General features: G+C 44.0%; 1 protein-coding gene across 3 annotated transcripts; it reads left to right on the top strand.

The window, feature by feature from the left end:
* Window positions 1-1,466: 1,466 nt before the first annotated feature.
* Window positions 1,467-26,026, top strand: LOC137274616 (interleukin-17 receptor D-like). 3 transcript variants are annotated; one of them, XM_067807910.1, is made up of 13 exons: window positions 1,467-1,694; window positions 3,896-3,956; window positions 6,447-6,593; window positions 6,901-7,019; window positions 17,709-17,841; window positions 18,737-18,948; window positions 19,293-19,373; window positions 20,050-20,179; window positions 21,008-21,070; window positions 21,310-21,369; window positions 21,987-22,094; window positions 23,630-23,701; window positions 24,241-26,023. In XM_067807910.1, the coding sequence occupies exons 1-13, from the start codon at window positions 1,557-1,559 to the stop codon at window positions 25,281-25,283; spliced, it is 2,367 nt and encodes a 788-aa protein (XP_067664011.1). In that variant the 5' UTR covers window positions 1,467-1,556; the 3' UTR covers window positions 25,284-26,023. The 3 variants fall into 3 exon arrangements, with proteins under 3 accessions (XP_067664011.1, XP_067664013.1, XP_067664012.1); XM_067807911.1 differs by having other exon boundaries at window positions 1,535-1,694; window positions 23,633-23,701; window positions 24,241-25,988; XM_067807912.1 differs by lacking the exon at window positions 19,293-19,373 and having other exon boundaries at window positions 1,526-1,694; window positions 24,241-26,026.
* The last annotated feature ends 330 nt before the right edge of the window (window positions 26,027-26,356 follow it).

Here is a 26,356-nt window from a genome sequence, read left to right as displayed (position 1 = left end):
GGGTTAGAACCGGTTTTCAACGACCCATGCATGTCGTCAGAAGCGGCTAAGAAAATCGGGTGGTCAGGCTAGTTAATCTAGTTAAAGCAATCCATCATTTCAGATTTGTGTACAACGATGCTCATAGTGTCAGTCACTGGACTGTCTGGTCTAGGCTCGATTATTTAAACTCCGCAGTCATGTAGCTGGAGAATTGCTGAGTGCGGCGTAAAACAACAAAAAACTGGCTCTGACTAGTTCGGGTTTTACTCTACTAATACACTGACATACCACTTATTAACGCGAGTACCCAAGTAAGATACAGTATACCGAGTCCGGGCCGACCATGTCTTGATTTACGATTTACAGGGTATCAAGTAGATTCATGTAATATCGTTTGGTATGACCTGGAACTGAATCCCCGACTTCCAGCCCGCCGGGCGACACTCTATCCAGTAACCATCGTCATTTTACCCCTTGGAACATATCTGACTTAAATACAGGTCCATTTGATACCCAGACCAATCTCTGTACCCATATTATTATTTGACAACCAGCAATATTCCAGTTGAACACTGAAGACTGTATACTGAGCTTCTTCATCCAAATTATCGGGGCAAAGCAATGTTTATTTTCATGTCATTAGTCTGTAAATGCCATTACAGACTGTTCAACAAGCTATGTGACTTTAGCAACGCGTATACCGCCAGGTCACGGTGACACGTATAGTTCTATAGGGTCACACAGTACAACGACTGTTTAACGGCTTTTTGAGCAGCCTGGACGACCTCACTCCCATCCGCTCCTACCCCGATTCTGCGGAGTCTTTCTCACATTTTTTAAATCGAAACGAGAATTGCAATGCCATTCAATAAACTTTCAGGACAACCGTACCGCTGCTACCCCTCTGTGCATAATATATGGCAACATGTGTACAAAACATCAGACATTGCAGAGGCAGTGAGCTGACTGAATATAGCGGAAATCCCCCCATCAGTTACCTGGTGCTTGCAAACTAGTGAACCACTTGCGTGTGGATAGGCAGTGTGAATGTGTGTGTCCATATCCATACTTAATATTAGAACACGGTATTTTTTGTTCCCCTGTCTGGCAGTTGGCATTTACAGTGAATGATCCGCTCAAAGTCAGTATAATGTGCATTATAAGGGTATTAGTGTGGCGCACATACATCTCACCTAATATACTAGTGGCATGATATAAATGTAATCATATTGTAGCAATGGCACCGCACCGCACCGCACCGCACCGCACCGCACCGCACCGCACCGCACCGCACCGCACAAACCAGAAATTAGTTTTAACGTGAACCTAGAATTCAAACCTTCGAGCATATTTTCCACCTTAGGAGGCCACAAAGGTAAATGAAACTCGTGACGCTACAAACAGGAAAGCAAGATAACCGACGACAGAACTCCAGCTGCAGGATCGTTCTTGGTTACGCATCAACACTTGTGACCTTCAAACATGTTTAGGTGGGATTGAATCACTCCCTGCAGTGGTGTTATCTATAGTCCGGGATTGAATCACTCCCTGCAGTCACACAGTGCTAGGCGAAGATGTGGACTTGGGCTAACGCTATTGCTGCGGCGATAACTGTCTGTCTGTTTGTCCTACCTGTGTCCAGCCTGGTCGGTCTTACCGGAAACTGCTCTGGGAATGGCCGGTCGGAAACCTTGGAAATATCGGGACCGGAGGTAGGTAACTACTAAACTGCGTTCTCGCGGTGCGACATGTAGTAATATCATGTATAGCACGACTTGTAATAACGACTTGTAACATACCACTTGTAGTAACAACTTGTACCATACGACTTGTAGTAACAACTTGTATCATACGACTTGTAGTAACAGCTTGTATGTGCCATACGACCTGTAGTAACAACTTGTACCATAAGACTTGTTACTAACAACTTGTACCATACTGCTTGCAGTAACAACTTGTACCATACGACCTGTAGTAACAACTTGTACCACACTACCTGTAGTAACAATCTGTGCGACGCGACAGTGTTTTGTCTACAGGTCTATATTATTGTGATTGGTAGTTTGTAAACCCAGCCTCTACACGGCTATGTGGTAGTGAACGACGGATATGAATACTTTAACAGGAGCTGTGGTTTGAAGTGAACCCACTAGCTTCCCCACAGCTGTACTTGTCAGCAGTCGTGAAATCATAGCTGTAGCCTGTTTTGAGCATGTGTTTATACCTATTGAAGTACTTCTGACAAATAAATAACATTATATTAACTGGTAAAACCATTGTTAAGATGTAATGATCATATATAGTCTGTTTGCAGTGAAAACGTACCGATGAATTTTACTCTAAAAATCTAAATTGATTAAAGTAAAATTGAGACTGCGGATCGTCATAGTAGTACCTTGCCATTTGAACATTTAAATATCAGAATTTCATTCAACGTAAGATAAAAGTTGTTTAACAAATGATCGTAATTTCAAATCATTTGGTTTGTACTATATAGATGTAAGCCAGTAACTGGAAGAAAATGTGTGTGTGTATGCGTGCGTGCGTGCGTGCGTGCGTGCGTGCGTGTGTGGACCCTTTTTCAGTTAAGGGGAAACACGGCAACGCGTAAGCTGGGTTCTGTCTTTACATGTAGCAAGTTGTCGCAGCGCACATTGAGTCGGGAACCAGACCGGAAGCGAGAAGTGGACCGTCGCTTTTATCATTATAAAAGGAGAGTTATCGCCCCTCGCAACAAAAAGATCACCCATTGAGTTTCATGTGCATTATGAATGACACTACCACCACCCTGCTCCCCCTATTATTAATGTACAAAGTGCCACTCCCACCACCGCTCCACCACCCCAACCCACACCACCCCCACGCCTTTGGACCCCGCCACCCCTCGAACAAAATAAAATGGGTGACCCCCCTTAAAATCATCACCACCACCCTCTATCCCTACCCACCACCCCGAGCCATAAAATATGAACAGTCCCTACGTTAGTCAGTTGATGATGACTTTACATATATCACATCGGTATTTCCCTAACACCCATGAACAGGACACAAGTGTAGAAGATCACAAAATATCCATGTCTGGTAAAACTATCATCCGGATGTCTAGACGTTAACGATGCGTGACGTTCACCCGACATTGTGTTGGCTATTGTCCTGTGTAGACACGACTGCATCGGCATGTCCAACATGAGGCATGGACAACTGCTCGGTGTGTCTTGTCAGTAACGCGGGGATGACTGAACGATATGGAAGGAAGTTTCACATGATAACGGTGAAATAGACAGGTTTACTCTCAATTCGAACAAAAGACCGAACTGGTACAGAACTCTAAGTACAAGTCTTCATGCTGTATAACGGCGCCGTGTTCTTGCACGAGAAACAAAATCTGAAAAGTATAAAACATCTAGGTTTTAATAAATTCAAGACAATCAAAAGGGATCTAATTTCTTTAACCTCGTAATTATGCAATGACACGAGGACCTGTGTGTTGCCATTTAGATTTCAGAAACAGGTCCAGGATACTTACTGTAAACAGTCTTATTAATGTGGTGAAGATATTATATTCAGATATATTATTCGGAAATGAAACCCCCAAGTATATTTTCATTCAAGAACTCTTATTCAAAGTCTGTCTTCGTTGAAACTGTTCGTACTGGAGCTTGTCATTCACCATTCAGCTTTTGCCAATAACTGTTGCATATCTGATAATTAGCCCCACCTCTTCCTTTTCTTTTGCAAATTCTTTAAACAGGACGAGCAAGCGCAACTGAGACATTCTGGTCTAATATTTTTCCTTCGCTTAACCACATTCATTCCTATATGATGACCGGCACAGTCCGCATCCACGGTATGTTACCAGTAATGCTGCAACGTCTTTATGACACTCTCTCAAATACTCATAACTCTTTTACAGAGAGACGCTTTGTCTTGTACATTGTTGGAGTCGAAAAGTAGACCACCCAATAATGCTAAAGGCAAGTATAATTTCAGTGATGGTAGTACTTGTTGCTTTACTTGTACTTGTTTTGCGAAAAAAAAACCCTCTCTCTCTCTCCCTCCTTTTTTTCCAAGGTTATGTACTGATTCTCAATCAACCCTACCCCCCACCCCTACCCCCACCCCCACTAAAGATAAAAATGATAAAAAAAACCCTTTTTCAAAAGGCTGGATCCGCCCATGACAATTCAGATGAAACCTAGACTGTGAAAATATCACTTTGCCACTTTGCACGCATATATAGTTTTAAGCTATTTTATATCAATCAATTGAATACACAGTACTGTTCTTAACAATGGACACAATTCAGTGAAAATCTGCATAGGGAACGTTGAAATGTCTTATGCACGGAGAAGAAAATGTCCAATAGGTAGTGGCGTTAATTAGGTGGCGTTTAATTCAGTATCTGCTGTGACCCCCACGAGCGTCTAGGACTGCACGACATCGTCTCGGCATGGATCAAATGAGTCTCTGGATCTGGTTTTGTGGAATGGCAGTCCACTCTGCCAGTAGAGCTGTGGCAAGTTGTCCGAGTGTCTGCGGCTGTGGGTTACGCTGTCGTACACGTCTGTCGAGAACATCCCAGAGATGTTCTATTGGGTTCAAGTCTGGTGACCTGGATGGCCATGGCAACACACTGATGTTCTCATTAGTGAAGAAATCTGTGGTGGCACGTGCCGTGTGCGGTCTGGCATTATCCTGTTGGAACAGCTCCCTCTGGCGGTTGAGAATAGGAAGAAGGTGTGGACGAAGGATTTCAGCAAAGTAGCGTTGATTGGTCAGATTGCCTTGGGCCATCACCAAATCACTTTTTTCCAGTGTAGGATATGGCTCCGCACATCATCACACTCCCCCTCCCGAATCTGTCCACCTGGGGGACACAGACGTTGGCGAAACGTTCATGACAGCGTCAATAAACCCTCATCCTTCCATCGCGTCGTTCCAACAGAAATCTCGACTCATTGCTGAACCAGATCCGACGCCAGTTGGCCAAGGCCCAGTTCGACACATTGTTACACCACTGCACTCGACGTTGTCGATGACGCAGACGTAGGACAGGGCCAAAATAGGGTCTTTGTGCTCTTAGACCTGCTTCTCGAAGCCTGTTCCTGACGGTCTCGGCGTAGTCCGGGTATGCTCATGGCGGTACTGGTTGCTGTAGCAGTACGATGACGTAAGTGATGTACCAATCTTGGGCTCTGTTGGTCACTCTAGGATGTCCGCTCCTTGGTCTATCTTCGACGGAGCTCTGTTAGCGCCATCTCTCCCAGCGACGAGAAATTGTGCTCTGATGGACTCCTATACGGCGGGCGACGGCATGCTGGGATTGTCCTGCTTGAAGAAGTCCTATGGCGATGTTTCGGTTTGCACGTCTTGGTCTCGGTATTTTCATTCACGTTGAAAGAGACTGAAAAGGTGCATGAAGGAGAGACAAGGGTCGACCTTTCATACCCATCAGCGACGCGATGTGCATCCCACTTTTCACGTGCATTTCATGCACATTTTGCTTTCGGTGACAATACATACGCAAAACAAAATCATGCCTTTAAACAGGCGTTATGCTGGGTGGGTGCGTTTGGATGCGATGTTTTGATACAAAACACATACGAAATTAAAAATCCACGATAGATGCTCGGAAACTTTCGCCTGCATCAATACAAACTTAGTGATGCGTTTCTTTTTTGAGGGAGTATATTTCGTGACTCAACAAAATGTTATGCCCAGTATCTTCATGCGCAGGAAATTGCGATGTAAACATATGCATTTCGCCATGTGTATCGAATGCCCCACCGACACAATCAGCTGTTGGCCGAGTCATTCAGAGTGAACTGTTATGTGTTAGTGTGCCTTTGGCGACATTGACGTTTAGGATCTTTAGATGGTCATTTCTATAACTGCGGATCACATCCAGTGATAAGACATAAAATGACAGCAACTGATAGCAGGTGATGTGTTGCCTATATTTATGTTTTCTTTTCTTAAAAGAGTGCCTGAACATTCATGTGAGCTCTCTTCAAATATCACTTTTTTCCACATCACTCTTTTCCAGTAACAAAAAGGGGGACAGATGTAAAAAGTTTGATACCAGAGCTTGGTAACTTCCCTCATGATCTGCGTTTACTTCAGGGACAGTGGGGCAGTCTGTTGGTTGAGGACCCGGGTTCGATTCTCCAGATGGGTACAATGTGTGAAGCCCATTTCTGGTGTCCCCTGCCGTGATAATGCTAGAATATTGCGACATAAAACAATAGCGGTCATTCATTAAATTTCAGTTGATACTTATCTGGAGTAGTGGTCAATAAGAGTCAAAGGTCGCTCGTCACGTCAAATACCCGGGTTCCATTCTGTACAAGGGTACATTGTTTGAAGCCGATTTGTGCTGTCCCCATTGCCATCTTTCTTCAAACATTTATACCAATCACCACTTTGTGTTGATAACTCACTAAACGTTAAATATTTTGTTCAAGGATGCAGAAATGGAATTCTGCCTCCAACTGTTAGAGGTGAGTTTATGGGTGCTCCACAGTCCTTGAAAGTAGAGGGCCATTTGTTTGAAGACAACTCCGGGAATTTCCACCCGCAAGTCGAGATCACATGGGAACCGCCCACAGCAGGTAACAGGCTTTACAGCAAACATAGGATATATACGTCGGACAGATTACAGCTTATACAGTAAATATAGCATATATGTTTTGATGCATGGAATTGTGTAAAAAGTTTCCATAAGAGCTGTATGGCATATTGGGACGTCTGTGAGGAACTATGTGTTGAATAATGGATTTAGTAATTCTCCAAAACATCTATGCGTTTCTTTTTTCTTGATAATATATATCTCAGACAGGTGACGGCTTATACAGTAAAAATAGCATATATATATATCAGTATATCGGGGTTCAGTACCTTCTCAGTCTGTTATTGCAGCTGCAGGGTTCCACAACCTGAAAGGGTTCTATATGGAAATCTACAATCGACCCTCCAACCAGTTCCGCTGCTATGTATTCGATTTCTCTCAAAGCAACTTTACATCGAGCGATTATAAGGTAACATATAACGTATAAATGGGTCATCTACATGCCACATGACGAATGTATGGGCCATCTACTTACCACATGACGAATGTATGGGCCATCTACTTGCCACGTGACGAATGTATGGGTCGTCTACTTGCCACGTGACGAATGTATGGGCCATCTACATGCCACATGACGAATGTATGGGTCATCTACATACCACGTGACGAATGTATGGGCCATCTACTTGCCACGTGACGAATGTATGGGTCGTCTACTTGCCACGTGACGAATGTATGGGCCATCTACTTGCCACATGACGAATGAATGGGTCATCTACTTACCACATGACGAATGTATGGGCCATCTACTTGCCACGTGACGAATGTATGGGCCATCTACTTGCCACATGACGAATGTATGGGTCATCTACTTACCACATGACGAATGTATGGGCCATATACTTGCCACATGACGAATGTATGGGCCATCTACTTGCCACGTGACGTATGTATGGGTCATCTACTTGCCACATGACGAATGTATGGGTCGTCTACTTGCCACATGACGAATGTATGGGTCATCTACTTGCCACATGACGAATGTATGGGTCATCTACATGCCACATGACGAATGTATGGGCCATCTACTTGCCACATGACGAATGTATGGGTCGTCTACTTGCCACATGACGAATGTATGGGTCATCTACTTGCCACATGACGAATGTATGGGTCATCTACATGCCACATGACGAATGTATGGGCCATCTACTTACCACATGTCGAATGTATGGGTCGTCTACTTGCCACGTGACGAATGTATGGGTCGTCTACTTGCCACGTGACGAATGTATGGGCCATCTACTTACCACATGACGAATGTATGGGTCATCTACTTGCCACATGACGAATGTATGGGTCATCTACTTGCCACATGACGAATGTATGGGTCATCTACTTGTCACATGACGAATGTATGGGTCATCTACTTGCCACATGTCGAATGTATGGGTCGTCTACTTACCACATGACGAATGTATGGGTCATCTACTTACCACATGTCGAATGTATGGGTCGTCTACTTGCCACATGTCGAATGTATGGGTCGTCTACTTGCCACATGTCGAATGTATGGGTCGTCTACTTACCACATGACGAATGTATGGGTCATCTACTTGCCACGTGACGAATGTATGGGTCGTCTACTTGCCACGTGACGAATGTATGGGCCATCTACTTACCACATGACGAATGTATGGGTCATCTACTTGCCACATGACGAATGTATGGGTCATCTACTTGTCACATGACGAATGTATGGGTCGTCTACTTGCCACGTGACGAATGTATGGGCCATCTACTTACCACATGTCGAATGTATGGGTCATCTACTTACCACATGACGAATGTATGGGTCGTCTACTTGCCACATGACGAATGTATGGGTCATCTACTTGCCACGTGACGAATGTATGGGTCGTCTACTTGCCACATGACGAATGTATGGGTCGTCTACTTGCCACATGACGAATGTATGGGTCGTCTACTTGCCACATGACGAATGTATGGGTCATCTACTTGCCACGTGACGAATGTATGGGTCGTCTACTTGCCACATGACGAATGTATGGGTCGTCTACTTGCCACGTGACGAATGTATGGGTCGTCTACTTGCCACATGACGAATGTATGGGTCATCTACATGCCACATGACGAATGTATGGGCCATCTACTTACCACATGTCGAATGTATGGGTCGTCTACTTGCCACGTGACGAATGTATGGGTCGTCTACTTGCCACGTGACGAATGTATGGGCCATCTACTTACCACATGACGAATGTATGGGTCATCTACTTGCCACATGACGAATGTATGGGTCATCTACTTGCCACATGACGAATGTATGGGTCATCTACTTGTCACATGACGAATGTATGGGTCATCTACTTGCCACATGTCGAATGTATGGGTCGTCTACTTACCACATGACGAATGTATGGGTCATCTACTTACCACATGTCGAATGTATGGGTCGTCTACTTGCCACATGTCGAATGTATGGGTCGTCTACTTGCCACATGTCGAATGTATGGGTCGTCTACTTACCACATGACGAATGTATGGGTCATCTACTTGCCACGTGACGAATGTATGGGTCGTCTACTTGCCACGTGACGAATGTATGGGCCATCTACTTACCACATGACGAATGTATGGGTCATCTACTTGCCACATGACGAATGTATGGGTCATCTACTTGTCACATGACGAATGTATGGGTCGTCTACTTGCCACGTGACGAATGTATGGGCCATCTACTTACCACATGTCGAATGTATGGGTCATCTACTTACCACATGACGAATGTATGGGTCGTCTACTTGCCACATGACGAATGTATGGGTCATCTACTTGCCACGTGACGAATGTATGGGTCGTCTACTTGCCACATGACGAATGTATGGGTCGTCTACTTGCCACATGACGAATGTATGGGTCATCTACTTGCCACGTGACGAATGTATGGGTCGTCTACTTGCCACATGACGAATGTATGGGTCATCTACTTGCCACGTGACGAATGTATGGGCCATCTACTTACCACATGTCGAATGTATGGGTCATCTACTTACCACATGACGAATGTATGGGTCGTCTACTTGCCACGTGACGAATGTATGGGTCATCTACTTGCCACGTGACGAACGTATGGGTCATCTACTTACCACATGACGAATGTATGGGTCGTCTACTTACCACATGTCGAATGTATGGGTCATCTACTTGTCACGTGACGAATGTATGGGTCATCTACTTACCACATGACGAATGTATGGGTCGTCTACTTGCCACGTGACGAATGTATGGGTCGTCTACTTGCCACGTGACGAATGTATGGGTCATCTACATGTCACATGACGAATGCATGGGTCATCTACATGCCACGTGACGAATGTATGGGTCGTCTACTTGCCACGTGACGAATGTATGGGTCATCTACATGTCACATGACGAATGCATGGGTCGTCTACATCATGCCACATGACGAATGTATGGGTCATCTACATGCCACGTGACGAATGTATGGGTCGTCTACTTACCACATGACGAATGTATGGGTCATCTACATGTCACATGACGAATGCATGGGTCGTCTACATCATGCCACATGACGAATGCATGGGTCATCTACATGCCACATGACGAATGTATGGGTCATCTACATGCCACGTGACGAATGTATGGGTCGTCTACTTACCACATGACGAATGTATGGGTCATCTACTTACCACATGTCGAATGTATGGGTCGTCTACTTGCCACATGTCGAATGTATGGGTCATCTACTTGCCACATGACGAATGTATGGGTCGTCTACTTGCCACATGACGAATGTATGGGTCATCTACTTACCACATGTCGAATGTATGGGTCGTCTACTTGCCACGTGACGAATGTATGGGTCGTCTACTTGCCACGTGACGAATGTATGGGCCATCTACTTACCACATGTCGAATGTATGGGTCATCTACTTACCACATGACGAATGTATGGGTCGTCTACTTGCCACATGACGAATGTATGGGTCATCTACTTGCCACGTGACGAATGTATGGGTCGTCTACTTACCACATGACGAATGTATGGGTCGTCTACTTGCCACATGACGAATGTATGGGTCATCTACTTGCCACGTGACGAATGTATGGGTCGTCTACTTGCCACATGTCGAATGTATGGGTCGTCTACTTGCCACGTGACGAATGTATGGGTCGTCTACTTGCCACGTGACGAATGTATGGGCCATCTACTTACCACATGTCGAATGTATGGGTCATCTACTTACCACATGACGAATGTATGGGTCGTCTACTTGCCACATGACGAATGTATGGGTCATCTACTTGCCACGTGACGAATGTATGGGTCGTCTACTTGCCACATGACGAATGTATGGGTCGTCTGCTTGCCACATGACGAATGTATGGGTCATCTATTTGCCACGTGACGAATGTATGGGTCGTCTACTTGCCACATGACGAATGTATGGGTCATCTACTTGCCACATGACGAATGTATGGGTCATCTACTTGTCACATGACGAATGTATGGGTCGTCTACTTGCCACGTGACGAATGTATGGGCCATCTACTTACCACATGTCGAATGTATGGGTCATCTACTTACCACATGACGAATGTATGGGTCGTCTACTTGCCACATGACGAATGTATGGGTCATCTACTTGCCACGTGACGAATGTATGGGTCGTCTACTTACCACATGACGAATGTATGGGTCGTCTACTTGCCACATGACGAATGTATGGGTCATCTACTTGCCACGTGACGAATGTATGGGTCGTCTACTTGCCACATGACGAATGTATGGGTCATCTACTTGCCACGTGACGAATGTATGGGCCATCTACTTACCACATGTCGAATGTATGGGTCATCTACTTACCACATGACGAATGTATGGGTCGTCTACTTGCCACGTGACGAATGTATGGGTCATCTACTTGCCACGTGACGAACGTATGGGTCATCTACTTACCACATGACGAATGTATGGGTCGTCTACTTACCACATGTCGAATGTATGGGTCATCTACTTGTCACGTGACGAATGTATGGGCCATCTACATGCCACATGACGAATGTATGGGTCATCTACATACCACGTGACGAATGTATGGGCCATCTACTTGCCACGTGACGAATGTATGGGTCGTCTACTTGCCACGTGACGAATGTATGGGCCATCTACTTGCCACATGACGAATGAATGGGTCATCTACTTACCACATGACGAATGTATGGGCCATCTACTTGCCACGTGACGAATGTATGGGCCATCTACTTGCCACATGACGAATGTATGGGTCATCTACTTACCACATGACGAATGTATGGGCCATATACTTGCCACATGACGAATGTATGGGCCATCTACTTGCCACGTGACGTATGTATGGGTCATCTACTTGCCACATGACGAATGTATGGGTCGTCTACTTGCCACATGACGAATGTATGGGTCATCTACTTGCCACATGACGAATGTATGGGTCATCTACATGCCACATGACGAATGTATGGGCCATCTACTTGCCACATGACGAATGTATGGGTCGTCTACTTGCCACATGACGAATGTATGGGTCATCTACTTGCCACATGACGAATGTATGGGTCATCTACATGCCACATGACGAATGTATGGGCCATCTACTTACCACATGTCGAATGTATGGGTCGTCTACTTGCCACGTGACGAATGTATGGGTCGTCTACTTGCCACGTGACGAATGTATGGGCCATCTACTTACCACATGACGAATGTATGGGTCATCTACTTGCCACATGACGAATGTATGGGTCATCTACTTGCCACATGACGAATATATGGGTCATCTACTTGTCACATGACGAATGTATGGGTCATCTACTTGCCACATGTCGAATGTATGGGTCGTCTACTTACCACATGACGAATGTATGGGTCATCTACTTACCACATGTCGAATGTATGGGTCGTCTACTTGCCACATGTCGAATGTATGGGTCGTCTACTTGCCACATGTCGAATGTATGGGTCGTCTACTTACCACATGACGAATGTATGGGTCATCTACTTGCCACGTGACGAATGTATGGGTCGTCTACTTGCCACGTGACGAATGTATGGGCCATCTACTTACCACATGACGAATGTATGGGTCATCTACTTGCCACATGACGAATGTATGGGTCATCTACTTGTCACATGACGAATGTATGGGTCGTCTACTTGCCACGTGACGAATGTATGGGCCATCTACTTACCACATGTCGAATGTATGGGTCATCTACTTACCACATGACGAATGTATGGGTCGTCTACTTGCCACATGACGAATGTATGGGTCATCTACTTGCCACGTGACGAATGTATGGGTCGTCTACTTGCCACATGACGAATGTATGGGTCGTCTACTTGCCACATGACGAATGTATGGGTCATCTACTTGCCACGTGACGAATGTATGGGTCGTCTACTTGCCACATGACGAATGTATGGGTCATCTACTTGCCACGTGACGAATGTATGGGCCATCTACTTACCACATGTCGAATGTATGGGTCATCTACTTACCACATGACGAATGTATGGGTCGTCTACTTGCCACGTGACGAATGTATGGGTCATCTACTTGCCACGTGACGAACGTATGGGTCATCTACTTACCACATGACGAATGTATGGGTCGTCTACTTACCACATGTCGAATGTATGGGTCATCTACTTGTCACGTGACGAATGTATGGGTCATCTACTTACCACATGACGAATGTATGGGTCGTCTACTTGCCACGTGACGAATGTATGGGTCGTCTACTTGCCACGTGACGAATGTATGGGTCATCTACATGTCACATGACGAATGCATGGGTCATCTACATGCCACGTGACGAATGTATGGGTCGTCTACTTGCCACGTGACGAATGTATGGGTCATCTACATGTCACATGACGAATGCATGGGTCGTCTACATCATGCCACATGACGAATGTATGGGTCATCTACATGCCACGTGACGAATGTATGGGTCGTCTACTTACCACATGACGAATGTATGGGTCATCTACATGTCACATGACGAATGCATGGGTCGTCTACATCATGCCACATGACGAATGCATGGGTCATCTACATGCCACATGACGAATGTATGGGTCATCTACATGCCACGTGACGAATGTATGGGTCGTCTACTTACCACATGACGAATGTATGGGTCATCTACTTACCACATGTCGAATGTATGGGTCGTCTACTTGCCACATGTCGAATGTATGGGTCATCTACTTGCCACATGACGAATGTATGGGTCGTCTACTTGCCACATGACGAATGTATGGGTCATCTACTTACCACATGTCGAATGTATGGGTCGTCTACTTGCCACGTGACGAATGTATGGGTCGTCTACTTGCCACGTGACGAATGTATGGGCCATCTACTTACCACATGTCGAATGTATGGGTCATCTACTTACCACATGACGAATGTATGGGTCGTCTACTTGCCACATGACGAATGTATGGGTCATCTACTTGCCACGTGACGAATGTATGGGTCGTCTACTTACCACATGACGAATGTATGGGTCGTCTACTTGCCACATGACGAATGTATGGGTCATCTACTTGCCACGTGACGAATGTATGGGTCGTCTACTTGCCACATGTCGAATGTATGGGTCGTCTACTTGCCACGTGACGAATGTATGGGTCGTCTACTTGCCACGTGACGAATGTATGGGCCATCTACTTACCACATGTCGAATGTATGGGTCATCTACTTACCACATGACGAATGTATGGGTCGTCTACTTGCCACATGACGAATGTATGGGTCATCTACTTGCCACGTGACGAATGTATGGGTCGTCTACTTGCCACATGACGAATGTATGGGTCGTCTACTTGCCACATGACGAATGTATGGGTCATCTATTTGCCACGTGACGAATGTATGGGTCGTCTACTTGCCACATGACGAATGTATGGGTCATCTACTTGCCACATGACGAATGTATGGGTCATCTACTTGTCACATGACGAATGTATGGGTCGTCTACTTGCCACGTGACGAATGTATGGGCCATCTACTTACCACATGTCGAATGTATGGGTCATCTACTTACCACATGACGAATGTATGGGTCGTCTACTTGCCACATGACGAATGTATGGGTCATCTACTTGCCACGTGACGAATGTATGGGTCGTCTACTTACCACATGACGAATGTATGGGTCGTCTACTTGCCACATGACGAATGTATGGGTCATCTACTTGCCACGTGACGAATGTATGGGTCGTCTACTTGCCACATGACGAATGTATGGGTCATCTACTTGCCACGTGACGAATGTATGGGCCATCTACTTACCACATGTCGAATGTATGGGTCATCTACTTACCACATGACGAATGTATGGGTCGTCTACTTGCCACGTGACGAATGTATGGGTCATCTACTTGCCACGTGACGAACGTATGGGTCATCTACTTACCACATGACGAATGTATGGGTCGTCTACTTACCACATGTCGAATGTATGGGTCATCTACTTGTCACGTGACGAATGTATGGGTCATCTACTTACCACATGACGAATGTATGGGTCGTCTACTTGCCACGTGACGAATGTATGGGTCGTCTACTTGCCACGTGACGAATGTATGGGTCATCTACATGTCACATGACGAATGCATGGGTCATCTACATGCCACGTGACGAATGTATGGGTCGTCTACTTGCCACGTGACGAATGTATGGGTCATCTACATGTCACATGACGAATGCATGGGTCGTCTACATCATGCCACATGACGAATGTATGGGTCATCTACATGCCACGTGACGAATGTATGGGTCGTCTACTTGCCACATGACGAATGTATGGGTCATCTACATGTCACATGACGAATGCATGGGTCGTCTACATCATGCCACATGACGAATGCATGGGTCATCTACATGCCACATGACGAATGTATGGGTCATCTACATGCCACGTGACGAATGTATGGGTCGTCTACATCATGCCACATGACGAATGTATGGGTCATCTACATGTCACATGACGAATGCATGGGTCGTCTACATCATGCCACATGACGAATGTATGGGTCATCTACATGCCACGTGACGAATGCATGGGTCATCAACATTCTTCTTAATTGGTCTGAAATTTCCTTGTAAACGGTTTTTCAATGTTGGTTTGTCTATCCTTAATAACATGGGGCACGGTGAATGTGGCACATTTACTTTGTACGTAAGTTCTTACTCTCGCTGTTCAAAGTACTGTGTAAAGTAATAACTATGCCAGAGCATTTTCTGCCATGAAAAAAACCTACGATATGCATTTGACTGCCCATATTAATAATATTGGTAAAAATACTTGAGCAACCCGTACTCGTAACCTTTTGTTTAGATACTACTTGGGATGGTTAAATGTATAACGCCGATGCCAAGCAGCGAAAAGTGTTTCTTTAGACTTTTAACTGTTTTAAGACTTCTAATACAGACCTTCCCTTCCGGAAGAATTCTATTAGCGCCTGCATACGCGTGTATAGTTTATGGGCGCATTGGCACATCATAATCCCCCATAGTTTGATAAGGACGTTAAGGTCCGTACTCACGGTGCGACTTGAAGTAACTACCTGTAGTATGTATAAGTAGGATCTGCATGCAGATTTGAAAATCGTATCTAAATGAGTTCATATGACTCGGAATTTCGCGATAGTATCGTAATTTTCATGCAAAATGGCGTCACATCATTGGTCGCATTCATGCGTTTATCAGACAGTTTCGTACCAGAGCTATCGATATTATTAAATAATGCTGGCATTTATCCTTATATACAAGTTCAAGATATGATTGTCATCGTGAGTGTAAATCTTTACTTCAACCTGAGTCGTATCTATACAACTTACGCAATAAAAACCTTCGTAATGCTTTCATACGCTTGAGACTTGACCTAAATGATTTATCGCTCAATCAGGCAATATATTTATCGATTATAACATCACAAAGGTTCTGTTAATTTCGTAATACTGTTGAAAGTGAATTACTTTTTTTTATTTCTGTGCCCAATTTAAAAATTTAAAGCAAATGTATTTTCACAATGGCAACAATCAAATATCAATGCTACAAAACTGTTTTGAGTACTTTCTTGTAAAGCATCCTCATCCTTAGTACAATACACGGTACTTCTATTCAGTTATCATGCGCTTGTGTTGAGAAAAGAGTCACTGTAACGGGCGTGTGGTATGTTGTGCATGTTGTACATATTATGCATGTCTACTTTGTACATGGACCTTCATGCAAGACACATTTTCATTGTAGGTTGGTGGGTCTGGCACTGAATCATGAAATAAAATCATGCAAAAACTCCATTTAACGTCTGTATGGGTGGTGCACATGACTTGACTTCATGGTAATATATTGGCAACTGTTTAGTTATGTACTTGACATCGGTCGACGGATCAAGGTTGTGATGCTGCAAAAGATGTGACCATATTGTGACCTACCCGTTACACATTCTTCCTCTCGTCACACGTGCAGGTTATCCTGAAACACATACTTCTTCTCTTCATACGTGCATGTTATCATGTTCACCCCCGCCCCAACCCCCGTCACACGTGCATATATAGACACATATTCCTAACGTCACGCGTGCAGGTTATCAATATTTACACACTTCCTCCCTCACATTGTACATCTTATCAACATTTACACACTTCCTCCCTCACATTGTACATCTTATCAATATTCACACACTTCCTCCCTCACATTGTGCATCTTATCAACATTCACACACTTCCTCCCTCACATTGTACATCTTATCAATATTCACACACTTCCTCCCTCACATTGTGCATCTTATCAACATTCACACACTTCCTCCTTCACATTGTACATCTTATCAATATTCACACACTTCCTCCCTTCACATTGCACATTTATCAGTATCCACACACTTCCTCCCTTCACATTGTACATCTTATCAATAAGCACATGCTTCCTCCCGTCACGCGTGCAGGTTATCGATAAAATCAGCTTGACATAGGAAGAAGACATGACTGTTCTCCATGTTATGGTATCTATACAGGCATCTGACCACAATCTTTTAAAGCAATTTAAAAATTCAGCTGAAGTTCACAAAGAAGCTCCTGGGTTTGGACGGCGGATCACATAACCAATATCTCTTGAAAATGTACACTCTGCCTATGTCACGAGCCTCGATGCACAAGGGCCAGTTCTTCACACTTCAGCCATTTCAAGGTAAACTTGGGCACAGGTATGTAAAGTGACAGGGGAGGTATTAGAAGAAAAAAGGTGTATTAGTTTTATTTTGACAGAAAAGAAGTAAACTTTATCTTTTCTTCAGAGATCTGTGATGCTCAATCTTACATAGAGATTCAGATTCCCGTGCTTCTAGCCACTGCTGGGAGATTCGGTTTTAATTCTAACTGAAGGACCAGTTTTCCACAACAGGACAGAGGCGACAGAGATATTTACCCACGTGCTCAACGCTTGGTAGTTGCATACTAATCTCGTATGTCACACGTGTGTCGTATCGCGTTAAACTGTGTGGTAACGACCGGGGGCTCGTTTCACGAAGCAACCGTTACTAAAGTTCACCTTAACTCCCATTTTTCGGCATCAAGGGGACAGACGTAGTGTCGTCTTTACAGTGTGACGTCATGCTAAAAGTATACAACAGTAAAACATTCTTCCACAACGTCTTTCTGAAACAGGTTTCCCTTTGAAACTATAAAAATAACAAAAATACGCGATTTTGTCAGTTTAATGCATGTAAAACGTGGGTAATTAATAAAATACAACACTCAGTCTCATTACATGCGAATTATACAAAACTCGTGACCTTCCTATGGTATCTGACCGAGCAAAATATATATAGCATGTTCCATCGTTAATGACAAAAGCTTGCAGTTGTTTAAATGGTCCTATAACTGAGGGTGAGATTAGTTATGCGTCCGTCCCTTTCAGCGATGGTTCAGCCATATCGTGGCGGGAAACACCAAAATGAGCTTCACACATTGTACCCATGACGTGGTTGGAACCTCAGCCCCCGGTAAACTTATTTGAAAGGGATGTTACCTGTATTTACTGAGGCCCTTATCTCCTTCATCACGTGCATATCGATATATTGTAGATGGAAAGTCACCTGGAAATTGGTCACCAGCGCTAAGCTACGAGACGGACGACCGCCAGGCGCCTGCACGGATCACAGTTAGATTCAGTCGGGCACCAAAAGAGTACAACTTTCTCACATATATAGTGAAGCTTTTAGGAGACCGAGATCAGCTAAATGCAATTCACCGTTGTAGCATCAGCACACATCACCCTTCCAAGTGCCAAGGACAGGTGAGCACAATTTTATTAAATTCTGGTGTTAGTCTCCGCCTTAACTCGGAAAAGCTGGAATACGTCACAAATCATAATATACACATGATATATGCCACTGACAAAGCGGTAGTGATTATTGTATAGAGTTATTGCCCCTAGGAATTAGGGTCCACAAACCGAGGGTTCACTTGAAGTTGTCCTCATTGTCATCAAACAGATAAGTCGACGACTGTCGGGATTTCCTCCTACTGGCTGTGAAATAATAATTGAAAAATCGTTCAAAGCGGTTCAAACTGTTCGTAACATTCTAATACATTCACCAACTTAGCCGTCTTCATAATGTGCTCCATTTGATTTTAAAGACAATCGATCCACCCCACGAGAACGATACATCCATGGCAGTCACGTTCTATGACCTTGAGGCAGATAGGTACCAGATCCAGGTGGGTTAGGCGAAACACGCCAAGGATATGTGATCCCATGTATATGCTGTTGTCGACATTGAGTGCCTATTCGCTTCATCACTTCGAGCTCCCCTTTACCCTTGAAGATCATGAGTCTTCAGCAACTCAAGAGAGCGGGCAATCAGGGTCGCTGACTTGGCTGACACAAGTAACCGCAGATCGCTGGATTTACTTGTCCCACCTCGAATATTTACAGACTGCTGCCATGTAGCTGGCATATTGCTGTGAGCGGTGTTACACAAACAAACATACAACCAAACTCGAGCTCTCTTCCCACATGGAGCTTCTGCTCCACATACCGTTTAAAGCGACCTTGAACCCACCTTTCTCATCATAGTTTAAAGCTTTGTCTCATTACAATCAGTTTATCCAGTACTGAAGGGGCGACAGGTGTGTAGTAATTGTGTCATGTGATATCCCACGTCAATGACTGTTTACACTCTACCACATGTATATGAACACTGTAATTGTGCTAGGGACGTGTGGCTCTTCAGTACTGAATAAATGTATATTGTTGTCTCATAACGTCGTTCAAGACTTGTGTTGTTTCTCCCCTTTGGTTCAGTGTGAGAAGCCAGTTTCCCCACGACCGTTCTTAGCTGTTCCCATCTTCTTTATACAGTCACCATGTCTGAATAGATGATGTGTTCCGCAGATACAACCGGAGGACCCCTATAGGGACAAACCTGGCAAGTGCCTGTGTTACGAGAAGCCATCAAGCACGTCTCGCCGTTGTGTCTCATGCCTCGCAACCAGAACAGACGTGATCATTGTTGATTCACAAGGTTGGTAGATGCCGCTTCTGTCAGCTTCTCATGCGTGTATTTCACCTGATAGTCACTTTCTCCACAGAGCGGTGGGGCATCCTCGTGGTTAAAGCGTTGGCTCGACTACATGGAAGCAATATGTGAAGTACATGCCTGGCGTCCCCGCAGTGATAGTGCGAAAAGCGGCGTAAAACCGGCGTACTCACTCACTCCATCCCCAACTGGATGGTCGTTGATAGAAACAAACCATTCATATTCTCTTCCAATGTATCAAAGTGCCCTACACCTAGAATATTTCTATTGTGCCATGCTAGACCCATCCTCTAACTTCATGTTCTCATTTCAGCAAACCTACTCTACATTTATATATAGCTTGAATTGTGATTTGTTGCTTCAGCAATATAATTCATGGGTATCTGGTAATCTGAGTACATGTGAGCAGGATTTGAGCTTATCAACGAAACAGGTATTCTGTCACGTAGAAATTTTAATTTTCTAAGCAAGGCCCTTCCTCCAGGGCTCACATTTCAGCAAAATCTAAATTTGCCAACTAATCGGTCACTGAGTTTAGTGCAGGATTACACTGAGTGTAAAGAATTCTTAGGGCTACGAACGTTTCGAAAATAAGGGCCCTGGTCAGTAGTTAGACCGTGTAAAACGGCGGCCATATCTTACGGACACGCACGTATTTACTGCTGACCGTAGTGGAGGATGAACGGAATAGGCTGTAGTAGACTCGTATTTGACAGCATTTAAATGTCCATTGTTCCCACTATCCTGTCCATTGTTCTCGTTTACAATATTCACACTTCTCACTATCCCCATTCACGTACCAATGTTGAACAGAGGCAGCTCTGACATCTCAGGGAGCGACGGACAGCAGTTCACCAGTTCAGGCAGCAGAGTCAAGTAAGGCTTTCGACCTATCCATCGATCACGCTTTCTATTCTCTTTTGTCACACTGGCTATTCATTCCCCAGCCCCAACATAGGTACAATCACACTCGCTCTCCCACTCTTCCAATTAACCCAATACTATCATTTTAAATGGTAACATGTATTTCTAACGACCAAATTCCCGACAGCACTACATTATGTTATCCTAGCCCATCTCCATCACTATCCCAATAAATGCATTTCTATCTTCAGAGCCCTCGACATCCCCACTGGCGACACACACGCCCTCACGGGGTCAAGCGGAGGAGTCAAGTAAGGCTTATTGTTCTGGGTTTAGACTGATATGTTTTCAAATTGATACTGTCGTATTTATCACACCCCTTTTGATCTCACGATGTCATTACGTTCAAATGGATTCCGTATTGCACTCACATTTCGGCAGTCCACAGCTGCCGGATCTGAAGTGTACTTCAGTGACGACGAGTTGGATTAAAACACTCATAAAAGGATACGTAATGAATATATACTGGACAAAAATAAGTTAGGGATATTGGCTTTTTATGACTGATATTTTATCAGTATTTCAATGAATAAATACATCATTATTCATAATTTCAAAATTTTCATATATCCCTAACTATTTATGTCCAATATAGAAGACCATACTCGTGAGTCGAACCTCTCCTACCATGAATTCGTCTTGTTCAAAAGACAAGGTCTGACTGTCTCTATATGTAAGCAGATGATGACCTCGTGGAGATGTAAATATTTCACCCACGTCCTATCCTGAAAAAATTATTCCAGGGAGCGTTACACATTAAATATTGATAACAGCTTTAAGAAGAAAAATCATTTTGGTCTTCGGGGAAACTGAAAACAAACAGCCCTTTGCCACTAGTGTGAACTGCCTCTTTTTATGCATACTGCAGCCGTGTCAATGACATTCATCACAGCGGTCGCAATAGTACCGGTCCTACTTGGTTGTGGCTTGGTACTCACGGTGGTGGTAGTGCTGTGGGCGAAGAAGCAACGTGTCGGTGAGTAGTTCAGGGCGCCGTTTTAGGAACATTTTAACAGTTTGACAGTGGGGGACACCAGCAATAACTTCAAACACTGAAGCCATGTGGAGATTCGAACCCAATGTGACGAGAGAAAGCATTAACCGCTAGGCTACCATGCATACTTACTCATGATGATACATCACCCGTGTCAAATTAGTTCGGATGGTCAGCATCACTACCTCACTTGAGAGTCAGTATAATGTAGATTCTTCCATGCTTGGCAATGCTGTTAGTGTCTATCTGCCATTGCTCTGGCTTGGAGGTGAAGTGCAGCTTAACCAAGGGGTTATTGTTCATAGATAGGTGGAAGTAAGTGACCGCCTGTGTCCGTACAGATCAATGTTTTATGCAGCAAGAGTAGGTAGGATTAGTAGTAATTAGGATTGTGATTCATCTGTAATATTTTGATCCAAACTGACCATAGCCACATATGGTTACATCCACTGGTGGAAGGGACCGGGGCGTTACAATTCAGAGTGGCGTTTCTCGGAGCAACCAGTGTTAATTGTGCATACCCCTAATTACAACATTTGACCGTTCGCTCGTCACGCCGAAGACTTGGGTTTAGTTTGTCCACATGGGTACAATGCTTGAAGCTTAAAGCCGTGGTGTTGTTGAATGCTGGAATATTGCGTTAAAAAACCTCACTCACTTAGTTACTATTGAACAGGGGTTTCTGCAGCTGGGTATTGATGCTCACTCAAACACAGTATGCGGACTCTGAGCCCTTGTCCTAAGCTCTCACTGCCAAGCACCAGGCAAGGTAACAACAAGCGACATCCTGTTTATGGACGTACATGGACAAAGCGACAGAGGTCTACTCTACACTTGTAAACATGCTTAGTGAATCACAAGATAAAAACTTATTGTAACGCCATGTATATTATATACCAAATCTGGAAACAAACGACATTCGACTTAGAGTGATCATCTATCGTGATACTGACGGGTCTGCCGGGTGAGCTTACTCATAGACAATTTGCTCATGTCTAGGCTCTGTGCACCACATACATTTCGAATCAGTACTGATGACCAGTATCTACCATATCTGGTAGGTTAGTGTTAGTAAAGTGCTCGTAGTGCAGTAATGTGGCAGCTGTCTGTAAATAATTGAATCTGGACCAGACAATCAAGTGATCAATAGCATGAGCATTGATGACGTGTCAACCAAGTCAGTGAGCATAACTACCCGATCCCGTTAATCGCTTCGAACGACAAACATGGGTTACTGAAGATCAGTTCTAACCCGGATCTTGACGGGCGAGCGCGTAGGAAGCATTATCATACATGGACAAATCTGCGTGGTGTACAAGTGTTGAATATAGTACTCAGTCTAATTAACCTTAGTCTCGGTATTATTCACTACACTCCTCCTCTGAGTCTAGCAAAGCCTAGTAGGAAAGGTCGCGTCAGGAAACCTTTGAGCGAATTTGGACCAATCTAACGCGAGATGGCCGAACAGCCTGATATGCTGCGTTGTTGACTCTGCCCGATACATTTGTTTGTTTCAGCAGCACACCGTCTCATATATAGAAGCATTCCAAGTAATAAGGATCCTGACCCTGGCACTCAAGGTCACCGTGGTATGAACATTATGTATATAGTGAAGATACTTACGCTCTTCAAATGCATGTTCTGGGACAACAAGCTTCACCAAAACCAGTTTTCCATTAGCCCGCAGCATACGTGTATATTCAATGTGGTTATTCTCTTTTCAACAAAATGAAGTCCTTTAACAGTGTGAAGTCCTTTAACAGTGTGAATTTTTGAAAAAACATAACATAATTTCATTGAAACTTCTTTAAACGTTTGAAGTGTATTGGTGATGGGGCTGAAATGTCATGCAGTCAATGTCGTCATTATAATGTAAAGTGCTGGTAATCTGTGTATGAACATGGTTACAGTTTACAAGTGTTGACTCATCTATATATCTTGAAAAATGGGTTGTGGAGGTGGGTGGAGGGAGGGACAAATGTGTGTTCTTAGCAGAGGACCAAACACCAAAAAAAGAAGATTGTGGGTCCTCAACTCCTGAAGATCCAAATCTGTCAATGGACCTGCCTAGGCCCACTTGGTCCAGTGATGATCTTTCCTGGTATCATATTGCATGTGTTTGTTTTAGCTCTTTACTCGAGGAAGGTTTACTTGATATATGCTGAAGATCATAAGGACCACACGAAAGTGATCACCAACCTGGCCATCCACCTCAAGAAACAATGCTATTGTGAAGTCTTCTTTCCACGCTGGTTCCCCCGAGAAATCCAGACGATGGGCGCCTACGAATGGACCCTGTCGCACATTGATCAGGCCGACTTCGTCATCATCATCAACTCAGAGGCAGCGTTCAAATTGTTTGAAGCTCGTCATGTCAACAAGTCTCTGAGAAGATTAGATGAAGGTCCCGAGGGTGACATGTTCTCTCTGGCACTTACACACGTCTTGGCCAAATCATCGGAGCCGTGGTTCTTCAAGAAGACCATCCTAGCATACTTTGACTACACCGACGAGGACTTCCTCTTGAAGGACATATATCCCGGTGTTCACTACCGGCTGCCGAAACACTTCAAGGACCTTGTGTGCCACATCCATGAGATGAGTGGACAGTCTGACATTGATGAAATGATTGATCTTAAAGCTACTTCAAGTGGGAGACAGTTATTGGAGGCCATAACAAAAGCTAAACATTTCCAGATGTTGGACCCACAGTGGTTTGACAAGAGATTCTTCTGTCAAGAAGATTCAGGCTTCGATTCCATTTCGCCTAAATGTGAAAGCTCTGTGGGCGTAGACGACTCCGTCTCCATAGCAACAAGGCCAGTTAGAAGAAAACATGTACACCCTTCAGAATCTGATAATGCAGACGAATCCAAAAGCGCTGTGACATACAACACTGACTATGCAAGAGCTCAGGGGCAGTGCGTTTTCGATATGCTTCCCCCCAGTGAAGTGTCCATTGGGGCTTCAACTGATTCCATATACAGACTGATGGACAACATCAACAAGCTGAGCGAAATCAACACTGTCCGCTTCATCCCTGTTCATCAGATGCAGACAGATGCAGATGAGACTGCTCATTCTACCAACCTCGGTGAAATTCCAAAGACTGCCGCTGAAGGACACTCCCAGTCTGACAGTCTCGTCACCATGGGAGGCAGAGATGTATAGAATTTTGTCGAAGACTGAGAGGAGGCAGAATGAATCCTGCATTGGACAATGTTGGTTACATACAGACCTTACTCCGCTTTGGGGAAACCAACACAACATAGTCATTATTTATATAGCATTCCATATTTTTAATATGCATGTATTTCACCACAATGACCTCTTTTGAGATATGGGGAATTCTGTGCCTTTTGATGTACGTTGTTGATATAAATTGTTCAAATAGCTAACATATAGCAGGTGATTTTACTTCCATCACTTGGCATTGCCTCGAAAAGCATCACTTTGTGCTTGCCTTGAAACGCATCACTTCGCCGCCAAAGAGACCTCCCTTCACTTCGAAATAGAAAAACGAGTCGTCTGCTCAATCTTCATATTTCATGAAGTACATAAAATTTGAGCCAGTACATAAAGTCTGACCTCCAATCGCCTTGACCTTGGTCCTCCAAAAGTTGAAACGATACAAAATGTCTGTTTCAATGGACAATGGAGACCAAAATTATGTATACTTGTATACATGCGATTGTATTGGTCATGTGTAGAGTGCCGGAATTAAGAATGTATTCCTGTATGTAAATCCACTTCCGCTGAAGAGGGTATTAATCATAATATATATGTGCATATGTATATGTATGTATGTATGTATGTATGTATGTATGTATGTATATGTGTGTGTATATGAGTGAATATATGCATATCATTGTACTATATACGTTGTAGAGTGGGAGTAAAAATGGAAATAACAAGATGTCCTGCAATACTATACCGATAACACAATTTGCATACAGATGTAAGTTCTTAGAGCCTGGTGCTGCACAGCACAATCCTGCCATGGTGATCTAGGTCTGTGACACTTGACAGTCAGACATGCCGAATGAAATTGAGAGGCTTTAAATTTTACAGTGACAACCATGTCATAAACCGGTTGCATTTAAGACTGAACAAGAAATTAAATCCAAAAATAAATATTAAAGATATTGGGCACACAAACCTTTATGGGATACCCATACCATTAATGAGTTTCATAAATATGGTGTTACACGGAACATGGTTTAGTATTTTATTTATTACTCACC

This window comes from Haliotis asinina, chromosome 2 (assembly GCF_037392515.1).
Source record: "Haliotis asinina isolate JCU_RB_2024 chromosome 2, JCU_Hal_asi_v2, whole genome shotgun sequence".
Taxonomy (NCBI): Eukaryota; Metazoa; Mollusca; class Gastropoda; order Lepetellida; family Haliotidae; genus Haliotis; species Haliotis asinina.
The sequence above is the reverse complement of the archived record's forward strand: the minus strand, read 5'-3'. Positions and strand labels throughout refer to the sequence as shown.

Excerpts from the sequence above, each read along its gene's own strand:
- LOC137274616 (XM_067807910.1), top strand. The coding sequence starts at position 1,557 with ATGTGGACTTGGGCTAACGCTATTGCTGCGGCGATAACTGTCTGTCTG. Across the intron at positions 7,020-17,708 it reads TTACATCGAGCGATTATAAG|CTGAAGTTCACAAAGAAGCT; the intron begins GTAACATATAAC and ends TTAAAAATTCAG. Across the intron at positions 21,370-21,986 it reads GGGTCAAGCGGAGGAGTCAA|CCGTGTCAATGACATTCATC; the intron begins GTAAGGCTTATT and ends TGCATACTGCAG.